We start from the raw sequence: 16,468 nt of genomic DNA, 5'->3' as shown, positions 1-16,468 counted from the left end.
AATAATAAGTAATAGCTATTATTATTAATGATTAATAATATTAAAATTTCAATAATATAAATCATTAATTAACAACGATAATTATTAATGAGTTGGATCAACTCATGACTGGGGAGGATCATTGGACGTTGAGTCAAGACTAGGGATTGTTGGACATTGAGTCAAATACCACATCAATAAAGAAAGCTGCAATTGAGCACAGAAACACAGAGTCAGAGATAGGTAGACTGTACAGATATCTCAATTTATATTAATTGTACTAATATCTGAAGTCACAATTTTATTGTGTAATAGCTGATGGTTTTTTTTTTTTTTTTTGAAATGTGTCCCCCAGACATTGTTTAATCTCCCACTCTATAAAGATTAAGTGAAAGATCTGAAAAATTAAATAACATCGAATTACCAGCCGAAAGTGTCCCATGGATGAATATGCCGAAAAACCTCCCTCCCTGAGAGAATATATACAAGCCTACTTGGAGTCCATGCCTTTACGCGCTCACATTGTCAAATGTTGAAAGGCAAAATGATGATGAGAGTGCAGCACCAGCACTCACCCTGGTTTTGAAGCAGAAGGGAAGAAATAATGGTTCCTTCACTTTTGACTACTACTGGTTCCAAGATCTCAGAAATGGTCTTGCTATCTGATCATGAAGACTAGTACTTGTATGCTGCAGATTCGTCCACGATGTATTGTTAGCTTTCACTGCAGAAGCTTCACAACCGCTTAGATAGTTGAACTGATGAGCAGAGTATGGGAAAACATCGCCATTTTCAGAAAATCCCCCTCCAACAAAATTCCTGGGTGGATTCAAATGTTCAGCACTCACAGAGTTGTATGGAGGCCTAGGCTGTATCTGATTATATTGAGAGAGGACACTATAGAGGCTTTCATCTGTACTGCTGCCAGCTCCCCCAAGGCTCTGGCCGGTGGAGGCTGGAACATCAACAACGGACCACCCATTACCCACCCTGGGTTCTCCAGGAAACCAGTTCTGGGGCCCTAACATAGGCCCATTAATGTGACCATGAAGGGAACCCATGCGAGAAGTATCTGTCATCCAGTCCTGCATGTCAACCGAGGGGAAGGGTCCTTGACTTGGGTATCTACTATTAGAATAAATATTCTTTTCTATCAGCTGATGCATGAAAACATCTTTCTCTCCAATCTCTCTCTCCTCAAATGTTCTCTCCTGTTGCTCCTGAAACTGACCAGGGAACTGCTTATTTTCAGGTGATCCATTGTTTGTTGGAAGGAACCCCAACACCTGCTGTTTCAACCCACTAACCTGGTCGTTTGAATAAGATTGTAACATTCCTTGCTCCTTGAGAAAAGGTGGAAATGACCCATTTCGATCTTGACTCGAATAAGAACAAAACAATGGAGCCCCATTTTCAATATTCGTAGCATGACCACCAACTTCATTGCATGAAGTTCGTAACAATGATTCTTCAGATTCAGGATCCACCATAGTGACTTCCAGGTCAATTACACGTGAGTTCTGTTGTTTCATAGGCTGTGGTTGGCTGAGAGTTAATTCACCAGCAGACGTGTACTCATGACTCCTTGATGTTGAATGGTAGTAAGAATCTGAAACACTGACTGACTTCCAGACGCTCTTACCAGAAGCTAAGGATGCTTTTCTTTCCATAACATCCTCTGAATGATTTGCGTTTTCTGAGAATAGTGGAAGGCTAGTAGCGGCTTGATGCTCTACAATCTCTTCACTGGCTTCCTTTGAATCCAGAGAGCCAAGCTGGTCATGATGACTATTGAGTGAAGGAATTCTCTGCAAAGGCAGAGGTGGACTATTATGAGTTGCAGGAGATAAGGATTCATCTTCTCCATCATTTGGTTGATCATCTGAAGAAGCATCCTCACTTTCACCACTGACTGCTTCATGATGCAAAGAGTTAAGATTATCCCTCCCCTCAACCTGTTCATACAAATCAATAACATGTGAACATAACATGCCTTGAGGACAAAACCGAGTTTTCTTTACCCTATCTGCAAATTATTCATAAGAAACAGTACTACAGCAACATGTCAGCCAGGGCAGTAGCATTTACTAAGACGTAGGCAAAGCAAGTGGTCAATATGCCTTGGAACTCTAATTACAGGAATGACGTGGGTATGAATTGTAGCCAAAAATACACGTAAGTATTAAGCAATATTGATGATATGCAAGCAAGTCACAAGCACAAGATTGAAGAACTCAGAAATAGGCAATCACAAGCCTCATCCCCAACTTCAACTGGGATCAAGGGACTGAGGGACTAAGTGGTTTCCAGTGTGAAATCTAAGTTTCAAGTTTCACCAGGAGAAAGGGGTCTAGTGTGCATTGTGTAATCAACTTTCAAGAACACTCCCCCCCCCCCCCCGCCCCCCGAGGCTTCAGGATCTTTTTTATGAAGCTTTATATTTAGCTGATAATGTAATTTGCTAGAACCATGCATTAAGATCAGCTAATTGTTAGCTCGCTTGCTAGAAAGAAGGGACCCCAATGTTTCCCACCAATTACTCATTGTAAGAGATCCCCTTTCCCCTGCTGTGTAATTGCTGACTTGGGGCTTGAATGAATGTGCCTCTCTCTCTCTCTCTCTCTCACACACACACACACACACACAAAAGAAAAAAGATAAAGTATCGCCTAATATCCTAGTTCAAAAAGACACTAAAATAGACAGACAGCAAACCAACCAATAGGATTTACCAGGTCAACTCAAATGTAGATTGGATCCTGTTAAAATACATAGATAACTCAGCATCATTTCAAAAAAAAAAAAATATACATAGATAACCAATTGTGTTACCCTTTGACCCACAAAATAACTTCTTCTTTTTTTCTGAATGGTGAAAATTGAACCCAAGACCTCACACTAAAAACCTCTGTATGTTCATTGAACCAAAGGCCCTACCAAATGACCCATGATATTGACCACCACAAATGAACAGACAATTACCTGTCATTTCACACGAACTATCAAAATCTAAGTCTAAAGTTAACAAAATGTTCTGATGTGAAACATCTGAATTTCAAAAGTTCATAATCTATACCAAATAAAAACTGCTAAAAAATCTCCTAAAATCTGCCAAAATTATTCGATTTCTCCTATTACCATCTAATGCCAAGAAGATTGGCAAAGGAAACAGAAAATGAGAAAGTCCAATATGAGCCCCAAGATAAATTTCCGTACAGACATCAGGAAAAAGCCCAAAGAAGTAACTAATAGCCGCACCAATGCACCAGGAACACAGCCAACCAACCCCAGCAGTCTGTTACTCTCAAAACTATGAGCATAAACTGGCACTTAACATTTTTCACCAGAACCTTCCCAGGGTCAACTGTCTCCATCTCATTTTCATTTAAGTTTAGTTTCTTAGACGTCATCAAAGAATTCAAGGAAGTCTGAATTTCTACAATAGCCTGTTGCCAGACAAATTAAAGAGGTTAAAAATTGATGCTACTCCCCTTTTTTAAGCAATGCATGGGTTGGGGGGGTTGAACGTCAAGCAGTTGCTTCCTCTTAAAAGAAGCAAGTAGCATACCTCATCAGTTAATGAAACTCTTGTTTCAAGTTCCTGTCCAATGGACCTTTTCCAGAGCTGCCTCTGTAACTGCTGCTCTTTACGGTGTGAAAACGCGGCTGGGACATCTCTCATTGCCAATTTCAACCTGAATCCAGAGCATTACATTTACCAAAAGATTTGGACTCTTATGGTAAAGAATACATTCTTTTGAGAATCCAATGGTAAAGAATACCAAATGACAATTTCCTGAAATACTAACCAGTGCTCTTGCAACTTTTTCATTTGTTCCTCTTCAAATAGCTCATATGGTTGAACGATAAACCTTTCCATATCACCCAATACATGGTTGAGAGATTTAGACTGAATGCCATCGCCATTTTGCTTTAGCTTCTTAACCTGCTGGTGCTGCTTCTTGCTTATCTAAAATGTTAGGAGAAATAGACATTCTCAGAAAATTTTTAAAAAATATGCATTACAGCCCGCTGTTTACACAGAATTAATAAAAAGAGACCTCATAAAGCTAAAAGATACCAGAACATTATAACCTGCATGGAGAATAGCTAGAAACATAGAATAAGACAGTTAAGGTATCACCGAAAGTCAGAAGATTACTTGAATTCAAAGAAGAATATGCCAAACAAGTAGTAACAATTAGGTGCCAAGGACACCCCCCCCAGAGCATGGTTTCCTAAAGTTAAATTTTTATGGTTCTTCTCTCAGTAATCTTGGAATTGCTGGCTTTGGGGTGTTATCTCAGATTCCTCTGGCAATCAGTGTCTGTCATATGTTGGTCCGTTAGGCATTGTTGACTCGACGATGGCTGAACTCCAAGGTCTTCTCAATGGGCTCCGCGTTTTCAGAGACAATTATAGTGGTCCTCTTCACATTGCGGGGGACTCGAAGGTGGTAATTGGTTGGTGCGAATATGCATCCTCCCTCCTGTGGCACCATTGGGATTCTCTTCGGGAAATTCTTGAAATTGCTTCTCAATTTTCTTGTATTTGGTCTCATATTCCGAGATCTGCTAACTCGGTAACAGATGTGCTTGTCAAGTCGGGAGCGACCTTTCAATCTCTTGTTGTTAGGGATTTACTCCTTGTTTCTTTGTAATTCTCTTTGTTAATATATACATCCTTTTCAAAAAAAAAAAAAAATTAGGTGCTAATAAGTAAAATCTGCAATGCCCACCAAAAGTGTGAGACATCAATCGGTTATTTCTCCAATATCTGGTGTACATTAATTGAATCCAACAACTCCAGAGAGCAGCCCAAGTACCAATAGGTTTTAAAAAAAGGTTGTGGCCATGACTTTTAGAGTTTAATTTCATTTCCTGACCCATTTTCATTTTTCAGTAAAAGTAAAAATTTTTGGATCCATTTCAAACGAGGTATGTCTTGATTTAAGCTAAATACAAAAAAAATTACTGCAAATTTTCAACACTCAAAAAGCCGACTCCTTTTTCACTAGCTCATTATTTTCATGTTTTTCTTGGTACCTCAAAAGATTATTTAAACAGCAGATTTTTCGCTTCCAAAAGTAATTTCTTAAGCAGAATTACCAAAAGAATTGTTGGCAAATATGTTACAGGACACTAACACAACCTCAATTTGTCTTTCCCAGAAATACCCAAAAATAATAATATTCCCAAGAATTACCTAACTCAAAAAAGTCCTCATCAAATAGTAATAATAACAACAACTAACATTAAAAAATATGAATAATATCTACTAAGGCAATAAATAAAAATTTAATCATTAGATCTATTTTTGAGAAGTACAGTCAGAACAAATTAACAAAAGAATAACTTCATTTCATGATCCCACTGCCCACTAAAGAAAAATGAGTTTTCTGACCTTGAAGTAAGACATATATTTAGCAACGTCATTAGAGCACATATAAAAATTTTGTGGCTTTTCGACATTCTTGGCATCAGTCATAACTTTGGCTCTTTCAGAAGTGACCAAAAAAGTTCCACTCTTGTGCATGATGACGTCCCTCCTATTCAACAAAGACACTGGATGAACATGCTGGTCAAAGCAAATTGCAACCCACCAAACGCTTGCAGTTTCTTTTTCTTTTATATTGATTACAAATGCACACTACCCACTATTCCCAAGAGAGACTTGAATCCAAAATCTCCCACTAAAAGACCTCCCCATGTGTTAAGCCAAAGGCCTAACCCAAAATATTTCACCCATTTCAAAAAACAGAAAGCAAACTCTTATGTAAAAGCAGCAAGTTCCTGAAGAATCTCCAATTCGGGAAGTTTAAATAATAGAGAAGAAGAGTCTACTTGGGATCCTACCAATCAATCTACTCTTTCTAGAGCAAACCATTTTGTTTTAAAACAAGAAGAAACAAAGTACATCCATCAACAATGTCAATTGCTATTAGGAGATCAGATAGAGAAGTGAAAACCAGGACTACGAATCCAAAACATTTAAAACCATCAAAAACTGATTCTAGAGTTAATAAGTATAATTCAAGCCCTGCATCTTGCTCCCAGTATCAAATGAAAACACATAAAATAATCAAAAAAGCTTGAGGGACTTTAAAGTTCCTGTTAAAAAGAAAACGCCTCAGAATTCAAAAAGCCCAACCTAAGATGCAAATTAGTAAACTAGGAACAGTAACAAATGACACATCAGTATGGCCAATCCCAACTTTAAGATAACTTTGATGAGAATGAGCAGAGACAATGTTAAGTAAATGATTTGTTTCTTGAACTAGCAATAACTGGAGAAATCCCCTTCAATTCACGGCCAATCTCCATTCTGAAGAATCTGGTAAACAAGGTAGTACTGAGTAGGATGTGAATTCAGTGCTATGATCTTGCCAACTATCCTACCAACCGTATATTAATAAACATATGCCCACTGGTATTAATATATTAGAACTAGCCGCTACAGTGGATGCCTCTTACCTTTCAAGAGGTTCCATTATTTTCTTCCCCAGAATAGTCGCTTTTTTGCAAGTAAAAACTTTGTCCTCTGCAACCCATGAGCAAGAGTCAGCAGTGGCTACTATGCTATCCTCAGCCTCACATGATCTAGATCCAATTACTTGTGGTGAAAAGCTCTTATCCGTGTTCTTCCTTGAGAGACTGAAAAAAAGAACAGAACAAAAACAGGAGCTATGTCACAATAATATAACACAATTTAACTATCTACATCAACAAAAATCAAAATCCTTAAATCTCCAAACATTTTGCTACTAGCCAGCTCAAGGGTAGACCAACAAATTTTTTTACAGAATGGCCAGTTCAGAGAATGAGAACTGCATTTGAAGTTAAAGCTAACATATAGAATGCTTAATGTTCTGAATGTTATAAGTCAGAAAATCATTAGGGTGTGCTTATGTGAAGGTTCTCCATTCTTTGACAGAGACTGGAGACAACTCTAATTAATACAGAATCCTTACAAGCAGCAAAAGCAAACCATAGCTCCACAGTAAGAAGAGAAACATTTTGCACCTAATGTAGCTGCTAATAGCACAAGAGTCTGAATATATAATAGTTGGGAACCATGGTGTTACAACTTGCTCAGTTGACCCACAACTTGGCTGGGTCGACTCAGATTTGAGTCTGGGTGGGTCAGACTTGACCCTTCGGCAACGGCCCAACCCGCCCCGAGTCAAAGCTGAGTCTGCCCCAGTCATAGGTCAAGTCAGGCTGTCCCAATTGGAATTTCAGGGACCCGAGTCGGGTCCCAATTCCAAGTTGTAGTTGTAAGACCATATTGGGAACATATATAGAGGAAACTCATCCATTTTCGACAAAGCATTGCTCACCATCTTGGCCTAACCTGTATTTGACGCTAAAATAAATTTATCTAAAAACACATCAACCAACTAGTCCAGTCGCATCAGTCGGCACAAAGATTGTCTGGATTCATTCAAGGCTAACAAAATACGGTCAATAAAGTACCCCTGAAGAATAAATTTAATGTTTAAACTTTAAAATGAAGTTGGCAGTGTCTTAGCAAAAGCTTTCTCCTAATCAGGTTTTTATGTCAGACTATCACCATCCTGTATCAGGTACCCAAAAACCTGAGACATCTCAGATAAGACAGGTTGATTCAGATTAAACAGAATGAATGTCCTAAAGTTGATCCAAACCATCCTTATAAATATGTCAAATATATTAGAAAAATGATTAAAAAAATAAACATAAACCTGAACCATGGATATAATATTTTTCCTAATTTTCCCAAATAGATTAGTAAAATTATAAGAAGTAAAATGTACATACATGTCCGTTGAAAGGCACTTAATCTTTTGATTTAATCAGTTTGTTTCTTCAATCTAAACACTTCCATCCAAATGAAGCTAAAATTAAATGATCTAAATGTTTTGATTATTTAAAAGGTTTCCACTAATCCAGAAAAAAAGTTTTAAAGACTACTAAAATCATCCAATTGGATCATAGAATATTAATTGTGTGGACCCATTAGATATTCCAATTTTCATATACCTGAACCTTCTAGCATCTAATTGGAGATAAATTCAAAGGTATGGTGCCACAAGTCACTTGAAAGCATCATTTTATAGTTACAGCCTTGATTGTGTAGCCTTGAGTATTGCATAATATCTAACAAGAGATTGTTTAGCTTTTCAAATAAAATTATAAGAGATGGTTTAGTTTTTCAAATAAAATTATAGGAGATGGTGTAGCTTTCAAATAAAATTATAAGAGATGGGTATAGTGAGGACATGCTTAAGAGAGGCACATAAGGAACCTTATTATCAAGGACCATTAAATAAATCCATTTTTTTCTTATACCTGAACCTTCTATCATCTAATTGGACATATATTCAAAGATATTGTGGCACAAGTCACTTGAAAACATCTTTTTAACAGTTTCAGTGTTGATTCTGTAGCCTTGTGTATTGCATTATAAGAGGTGGATAAGCTTTTCAAAAAAATTATAGGGGATGGCTTAGTGAAGACATGCCTAAAATGGGAGAGGTGCATAAGGAAACTTATGTTCAGTATTTAAGTAATAAAGTCCTTGCACATCACATAAGGCTTTTACTAAGTTAAATTAATTAGAATGCACAATAGTTCAAAGAGTAAAGAGCCTAACATGACTCTCCCAGTCAAGCAAACCATGCTATAGTTTTGGGATCAAGTTAGTTTGGACCCAAGTTGAACCCCCAGACCCACACATGACCGGTCAAATCCAAGACAACCCAGCCAGATTCAAGATGTCTCACCAAGACGGGGATCCTTACCCTATCAATAAAGGGATATACAAGTAGAGAACACAAAGAATGTAAATGTCTTGAAGAGAACACACAAAGAATGTCTAACTTATCTTGAAAAGAGCACACAAAGAATGTCTACCTTGTCTTGTCTAGAATTTAGTATATGCATATACATTGCATCATACAATGATAGTATTTGTATATGGCTGATGATCAAATTTTAAAGGCATTCTTGAAATTCTTATTGTGGAATGACAGTTTTTTTATGAAACTGTACCTACAAAGAAACATAAAAAAAGAAACTGAAACTAAAAACACTACAAGCATTCATATTAGTAAGCAGAGGAGTGATTTATGGAAAACAATATAAGCAGACAACCTATTGAAATTTAAATATAGCATTAACCAAACAATAGCAACCTCCACAGCTCCTCAACAATTTCCTTATCTGGATCCTCACAGCACATCCACCTTTCCTTCCACACTTGCAGGCACTCCAACATGCTGTCAGAGGAATTAAATTATATACAACCAAAAATGTCAAAAGGAAAGAATCATCAGTAAAATGACAAGAAAAAAAAATGTCAATGAGATGGCATAACATATATACATACTCATTATGATATTTCTGTAACTCTGAGTAGTAAACCTGCCTATTAGATTTCAATTTCCTCTCACTATGAAGTACAGCATCAGGATGAAGATTACCAGAACAAAGTGAAGAAACCCTGCAAATAAGCCATGAAATATCTTATGACAGAATGAATTGTGAAGAGACATGACACACAAAATATTCATGACAAATATAAGGAAACTAGAACCTCAGAAAATAATAAACTGAAAAAAAAAAGATTCCATATAGATCAAACTGGTTGACAGATGCGAGAGAAACTGGAAGATGAAGCAGCATGGACCTCATGCAATAACTAAGAGCAAGATGGGAATCATAATGGAACAAGATGTAACCAGGAGAGAAGAAAAATGTTTTTTTTTAGTAGCAAGAACTCAAACAATTAAATGGCTTTTTTTGCAAGAAAACAAGCCCAAAACAAAGAGTCAAGTAGCCTCTTTTGCTTCGTTGTAGAGGTCAGCAAAATTGGAAACTTTACAGAGAGAATTAGAAGGCATACTTGAGGTCCGTCAGAACATTTTTAGTGCATAGTACATGACCTTATTTGATCCTCTCAAGTAGTAGAAAAGTGATATAAGTGAAAGCCAATAAATCAAAGCAAATCAGAAATAGAAATTTCTGCAAGCAAAGAAAATAATCTGTAGTTACAGATGAAAACCTGGTTAGAGAAACATATCTCTATTAAAAAAATCATAATCTCAAGGTGTTCGCAAGATCCCAAGTCCAATAATGGTAGGCATTGGAAGTAATGGCCAGAATTCTGTTGTTTATGCTCAAGACCTAACCTATAGTCATGGTAACCATGTATTTTTATTTTTTTTTATGAATGGTAACCATATAATGAAAGAAGAACTAAACCCAACATGATAACAGCATTTTCCTAAATGATGATGACCTGCCTCAAGATTGTCACTGTTACAAGAATGAATTACCACAATGATACAACTGACGAAAACTGTATATCATAATTGAGAACACTAATAATAAGGATTGTGAGTTAAGGACTGCTTATAAAAGATAGAAGTGCTATGATGTTCAACTTCCCCAATGAATTTTTAAACAACAGTACAAACAGAGGTTCCAATGCTTACCATTCAAGGAAGGGGTTCCCAAAGTGAAAGTTTTCCCCCACAAACAATGCTTGCAACACCTGATCTATGTCATTTCCTCTTGGAAGAAACTGGATTAGAAATTTTCTCTCTGATTGAGACAGGTATTGATCAAATACCTGACAAAGACAGAAAAAGTTGCATCCACTAATAAATAAGAATGTAGAACAAACAGATGGTACAACCTCCCAAACAGCTTGTTTTTGGATACTAATGGAGATGAATAAAAATAGGACTAGGAAAAAGCAAATCGCATTAATAAGAGCTATAACTGGCCACACAAAAGGCTAGCTGTCCCTCCTAAAAGCCACGCAGATGACTAGTGGGGCCAGTTTTGCCCATTGCAGGCACTGTACTTTAGACATCATTGCCCTTTTTCCTTTGAATAGTCTTCACTACAAAACTCTCAGCTAAGCCAAGACTTCAACACATGAAGTAAACAGGCAAGTTATTTACCTGGACTGACAGCACTTCACAGAGATTCTCTAAACGAAAGACTTCTTGAGGGATACAAATGACATCAGCTAAGCCTGCATGGGAGAGAGGAATAGAATCCATGTAAGGAGCCATATGTCTCAAAGTTATTCCTATCTGCTCCCTCTTGGCCACAGCTCTGTTTCGACTGTCATCCCACTCCAAGGAAATATGAGGTCTCATGTTCAACACATTCAGTGATGATTCATGTTTCTTCTTCCTTTTTGATCTATACTGCTCCTGCAAATTGCGACTTAGAATATCGAAAGCACTCAAGCGCTTTTTCTGCTGACCAGCTGCCATTTTGCAGGTTGGTGGCCGAATGGGTTCACAAGACCTTCTATATCACTCCAGAGGCAGCCTACCTGATCTCTCCAGAAGAGAATATATTTCTTTTGAAACAGACAGGATTGCGACCTTCCATCATAAAACATAATATTAAAGTATTCAAATAGAAATCACGACACATAAGTACTGTTTAGTGCTCGGCAAACAAATCTAATTCTACACCATGATAATTGTAATGAATAAGATGCATTTCTGACCTCCATATGTTAACATATCTGAACATGATAATCCAAAAAAATTAAATGAATAGCAAAAAAACCATTAATATTTAGGAAAATTAATTCTAAAAATGCTTCAGGTGATAAATAAACAAAAGTATGGTGCGTTAGTGTCTGATGCGACACCAGGTACAATTTTTAAAAGGTATTCTGCCAAAAAAATCCTGGTTAGAAACATGGTATTGCCTCTCATGTTTGCATGATTGACTAGCTCTACTTTCACAGGCCTTCTTTCTTTTCTTTCTTTTTTTCATTAATCAGAAATTACAACTGCAGGCATGAACATTAGTTGCAGTTTATTAGCAGATTTGACATCAATTAGACTGATGCAAACCGTTCAGTAGCAGAAGTGTAAATAATGTGTAAGTTAAGTTTTAAAGTACTTATTTATTTTTAATTTTAGATATAGGATGTATAAACCATTAAAAAAAAAAAAAAAGCACAAACAAACCTAGCTAGGCAGGTCTTCCTCCACAACAAGGTGTTGGAATGAAATACCCAACTTAGCCTGGATATCTGCCAAATGATTGGCAAAACAAGGAATATGCTTCCAATTACAATTTAAACAAGAAATTAAATTACAAATATCAAAATACATATCCCAATGTCGCCAGGGAGGTTGGATTAACTTTGCACACCAATCAATGACAGTTTTTGAGTCCCCTTCAATGCAGAGGGGGCCCGTGAGCCGGCTTGTGAAGATTTGAATCCCGTTAAGCAGTCCAAAGAGTTTTGAAGTGGTGGAATCAGAAACTCCAAGTGGCCCACCGAAGGAGAAGAGGAGATAACCGTTTGCATTATGGATTACTCCACCATATCTCACAAGACCCGAACAGCCAAGAGCGCTTCCATCAAAGTTTAGTTTGTAGTGGCCCACTGGTGGAGGGGCCCAGATAGCCATAATCGGGGGGCGAGAAAGCTGAATCAACCCAGCAAACAGTTGCCAGTTTCCTCTGAGATTGGAGCCGCTAAAACTTCTGAACTCCTTTCAGGTCAATAACTAAGTTGTTACATGGCCCACAATGTTATCAATCAAAACTTCAGTAGGGGAAGATTTAAAATTGATTTTTTTGTTGTTTATTTCCTTCCATATAACCCATAGGATATGCCCAACATAGCACAAGAGAAGCATCTTGTGAAGATTTGAATCCCGTTAACCAGTCCAAAGAGTTCTGCAATGGTAGAGTTGAAAAATCCAAGTGGCCCAACGAATGAGAAGAGGAGACAACCATTTGCATCATGGATAACTCCACCATATCCCGCAAGACCCGAACAGCCAAGAGCGCTCCCATCCAAGTTTAGTTTGTAGTGGCCCACTGGTGGAGGGGCCCAGATAGCCATAATCGGGGGCGAGAAGGCTTAGTCAATCCAACAAACAACTGCCAGTTTCCTCTAAGATTGGAACCGCTAAAACTTCTGAACTCCTTTCGAATCAATAATCAAGTTGTTACGTGGCCCGCAATGTTATCAATCAAAATTTCAGTACGGGTAGATTTAATGTTAAATTTTTTGTTGTTTCTTTCCTTCCATAGAGCCGATAGGATATGCCCAACGCAGCACGAGAGAAGCATCTTTCCAAGCTTTGGGAATACTTAATTTTTGTTCTAATTTAAGAAGCTTAGAAATATGAGAAAATAAGAAACATGACATATTACTAATTCAAGCAAATGAAGGACGACTCAGGGCAAAAAAGAATAGCTATGCCTCTGTTTTCTTGTTTCATAATCCAGCCTATCAAACATAAAAGCCTTTTTTAAATGGAATATAAATTGTATGGTGCAACTTACATAGAGTTTTATATTCACATTTGCCAAAGAATAATGAAAATTGTGAAACTTTTTATATGAAAGAATGCAAATAATACAAAGAAAAGGGAGAGGAATCCCCTCAAGCCCCAAAGTAACAAAAGGAGTGAGCTTTTCTTTAGTGCTTGCAAATCTCAGTTCACAACATTGAAATCCTGAACTATTCTTGCTTACAGAAGCATACTCAAACTCCATGAAAACAAAGTTGAAGAAAATAACATACTTGGATCTGAAAAACACAATCAAATTAACATGTATGCACCTGCGTAAAAATTCAAGATGAAATTTGAATGAAAAGACCAAGCTGCCTCTATTTTTTTAAAAGTAAGAAACTTACAAAAAAATAACGAGAAAGAACACAAGATAGGCATAATGATAGGAAAGAAATAAAACCTGCCCATAAATTTTGTTCGCCAAACAAAAATAAAAGCAGAAAAAGACATGGATGATTTTTCCTAGATTTTTTTTCTTTGAGACAGGATAGGCAATGTGTTTGAAAAATATCAGAACAACATGATAAAAAATGATAAGTAACAATTTGCCAGAGAATCATAGGAAAATACTAGCATCCCTTTGACAATAAATAAAACTAGACAAGCAACATTATTCACCAAAACAGAAAAAAGAAAAAAGAATCAACATGAAATTAAACAAGGTTGCAATACATGCATGACAAACCATTCAGTGACATGCACACCTTGGGGTGCAGGAAAATAACCAAAAAATATAGGCAAACAACTCTTAGTATAATGCACATAATGCTCTCTTCATAAAGCCCTCTCCGACTATAGTCAGACCATGAAGTATAAGGTCACTGTGATGATCTATGCCCTGGGAATCAAAACTTTTTGCTTGATTGTATCAAGCCCAAGCACCTACACTGCAATGGCAGAGGCACTTGTCTGCCATAGGAATGTGTTAGTTCCAAACTCGAGCCAGAAGCTATACTTTTTAGTCTGCTAATTTGATTGACGAAAATGCAAAGCACATTAGGCCAAACCAGACCTAAGGTGGGTAGGTGGCTTTTTTATTAATTAGTTATAAGAAGTCTTTTAAGTCATACTTGAATAAACGTTCTCTCTATAAGTAAACCTCGTACAAAATTCATATCAACTCTTTTTCCTTTCAAAAGAAGACCTATAGAGAGCATATCAGACAAATAAAAATTTCCTCTAGTAATACTATTATTTTCAATTTGAAAAGATATCTAAAAACATAAGGAATATGAGAATAAAAAAGGGAAAAATGGAAACAGTACATGTAAATTAAGTATACGAGTGAAAACAAAGTACGGCAAAAGAAGGGGGAAAAGAAAACGTAGTTAAAGTGAAATAACTGTACAACTAATAATAACGGCGTCCGTTCCTTTCCATTTCCACTTCGACGAATGTTAATGCAAGTGTTGGGAAGTTCCCTTTCCATGAAACCAATGGAACCATACTAACTACAGAACATCATAATATAATTGAATAGCTAAATCGTAACAACTTTTACTTCTGATATCGAGTAGCGAACTGAAAAGTAAAACAAACAACCGCCACAGGAACAGCTAACCTGCATACTCAATACAATCGAGACAGCATAAACATTCTTCGTATTGATCCACATTACCATCCTCGAAAGAATCCCAACATGCCGCATACTAACAATCGGAATCTAGTTTTCCAACTCCAAATCAGTAACATGCAGTCGTGGAAGAATCGAAAACATCCACAAGAAAAAAAATTACAAATCCGCGAACAACACTCCTCGCAGTAAACAAAACCCTAAAACAAACACAATTCCAATAAATCTGCCAGTAAACAGTCAAACAGAAAACAGTAGAATACCTGCAGCATCATCGATGCTTACAGTACGAATTTGAGAAAAAAGCAAAGCACCGGAGAAGAAGGACCAAGGGTTTGCTTTTATCTAGTCGGGTTTTTCTTATTCCTTGGGCTTCAAGTTCTTGTGGCGGAAAAGGAAGAGAGCGCGAGGGGCGTTTTGGGGATAGACAGCAATAAGGTCCGTGCTGAGCAAGAGAGAGTGGTCACACAGACTGGTTTCGTTTTATCCGCTTCGCTCGGGAGAGAAAAAACTTTTTGACTGACGTGATTACTTGGAGTCGCCGATCCTCGTCCTCGTCGTCGTCGCGCGCGCAGTCTTTAGGCGGGCCCACCGAGGTGGCGTCCGTACTTGGATTTCAGCAGAGATTTTGTATGTTGGACAAAGATGTGGATATATTAGGTAAGAGGAAAAGATTCCGTGCCTTGAAGCCGTTACACGTCACATTTCCCGCCCTTCCTCCGACGCAGCACGCCGGAATCTTCCGACGGCACCCCTGAAATCTCCTAAGAAGCTAATTAAGGGCAGAGCATTTGCTTTATCTCTTCTTTGAAATTCTTTGTCTGTGATGCATTTAAGTAATGACAATATAAAATAAATGAAATTCTATAACAATAGGAAAAAATAATTTTAAATATTTCAACTATTTGTGCCCTTATTAGTGTTCCAACTGAAAATGTTTGGTCGATAATAGATTTTAGTAATTTCAAATTCTAAACACACCAAACCTCTAAAAGATTTTTAAGTCAATATTGAATACTTAAAAGTTTAGCTCGAGATTATCCATTGTTGACACATGTGATCAACTTTAGCGAATATTGAATTCTCGAAGGTTGCAAAACTATAATGGTTAAACAAAAAATGGATTACTTTTAGGCAAATGGTGGTTAAAGAAAAGGGTAGGTATTGATCTTAAGTTGAAACAATCTCCTCCATTCTTGAGGAAACTTGTATTAGATTAATTAATCACATTACACAATTAGGAAGAGGAAGCAATGCTAGACAATGTTAAGTCTAGTAAGGATCAAACCTAGAGAGGGAGTGAATAGGTCGGTTAAATTTTGTTGTTAATTTTTTACTCATTTTCTTTAGATTTATGTGTCTTCTTGATTTGATTAATTCAATGTGTATCTTAAAGATAAAACCCTCAAAATTAATTCACTATGTTCAAGTTGTTAAATGACACTTACAACAACTTGTTTCTTAGGCTAATCATAATGTGACCCATACATGGACTTAATGCTATTTAATAGACCAAAATAGCTAATTACAATAACTTGCCCTCACATATATGGATACATTAGCCACTAGATTATCCAATTTAG

General features: G+C 37.0%; 1 protein-coding gene across 3 annotated transcripts; it reads right to left on the bottom strand.

Annotated features, from left to right (window-relative positions):
- Positions 1 to 254: 254 nt before the first annotated feature.
- Positions 255 to 15,571, bottom strand: LOC137962664 (uncharacterized). Of its 3 annotated transcripts, XM_068809667.1 has the most exons (11): positions 15,149 to 15,571; positions 10,931 to 11,365; positions 10,457 to 10,593; positions 9,349 to 9,462; positions 9,155 to 9,238; positions 6,453 to 6,632; positions 5,383 to 5,527; positions 3,789 to 3,949; positions 3,548 to 3,674; positions 1,287 to 1,934; positions 255 to 1,205 (listed from the first exon to the last, which is right to left on the bottom strand). In XM_068809667.1, the coding sequence occupies exons 2-11, from the start codon at positions 11,249 to 11,251 to the stop codon at positions 606 to 608; spliced, it is 2,517 nt and encodes an 838-aa protein (XP_068665768.1). In that variant the 5' UTR covers positions 11,252 to 11,365; positions 15,149 to 15,571; the 3' UTR covers positions 255 to 605. The 3 variants fall into 3 exon arrangements, with proteins under 3 accessions (XP_068665768.1, XP_068665766.1, XP_068665767.1); XM_068809665.1 differs by having other exon boundaries at positions 255 to 1,934; XM_068809666.1 differs by having other exon boundaries at positions 255 to 1,934; positions 10,931 to 11,188.
- Positions 15,572 to 16,468: the final 897 nt, after the last annotated feature.

The sequence above is a fragment of the Aristolochia californica genome, unplaced genomic scaffold (assembly GCF_029961685.1).
Source record: "Aristolochia californica isolate CCGP_79_NKW_82.1479 unplaced genomic scaffold, dmAriCali1.0.hap1 SCAF_4, whole genome shotgun sequence".
Taxonomy (NCBI): domain Eukaryota; kingdom Viridiplantae; phylum Streptophyta; class Magnoliopsida; order Piperales; family Aristolochiaceae; genus Aristolochia; species Aristolochia californica.
The sequence above is the reverse complement of the archived record's forward strand: the minus strand, read 5'-3'. Positions and strand labels throughout refer to the sequence as shown.

What these genes read in the sequence shown, in the direction of transcription:
- LOC137962664 (XM_068809665.1), bottom strand. Translation starts at nt 11,251, where the DNA reads ATGGCAGCTGGTCAGCAGAAAAAGCGCTTGAGTGCTTTCGATATTCTA. An exon ending in GTGAAGTGCTGTCAGTCCAG is followed by an intron (nt 10,594 to 10,930) that starts GTAAATAACTTG and finishes TGTCTTTGTCAG; the next exon opens with GTATTTGATCAATACCTGTC. An exon ending in ATAATGGAACCTCTTGAAAG is followed by an intron (nt 5,528 to 6,452) that starts GTAAGAGGCATC and finishes TTTGTTGAATAG; the next exon opens with GAGGGACGTCATCATGCACA.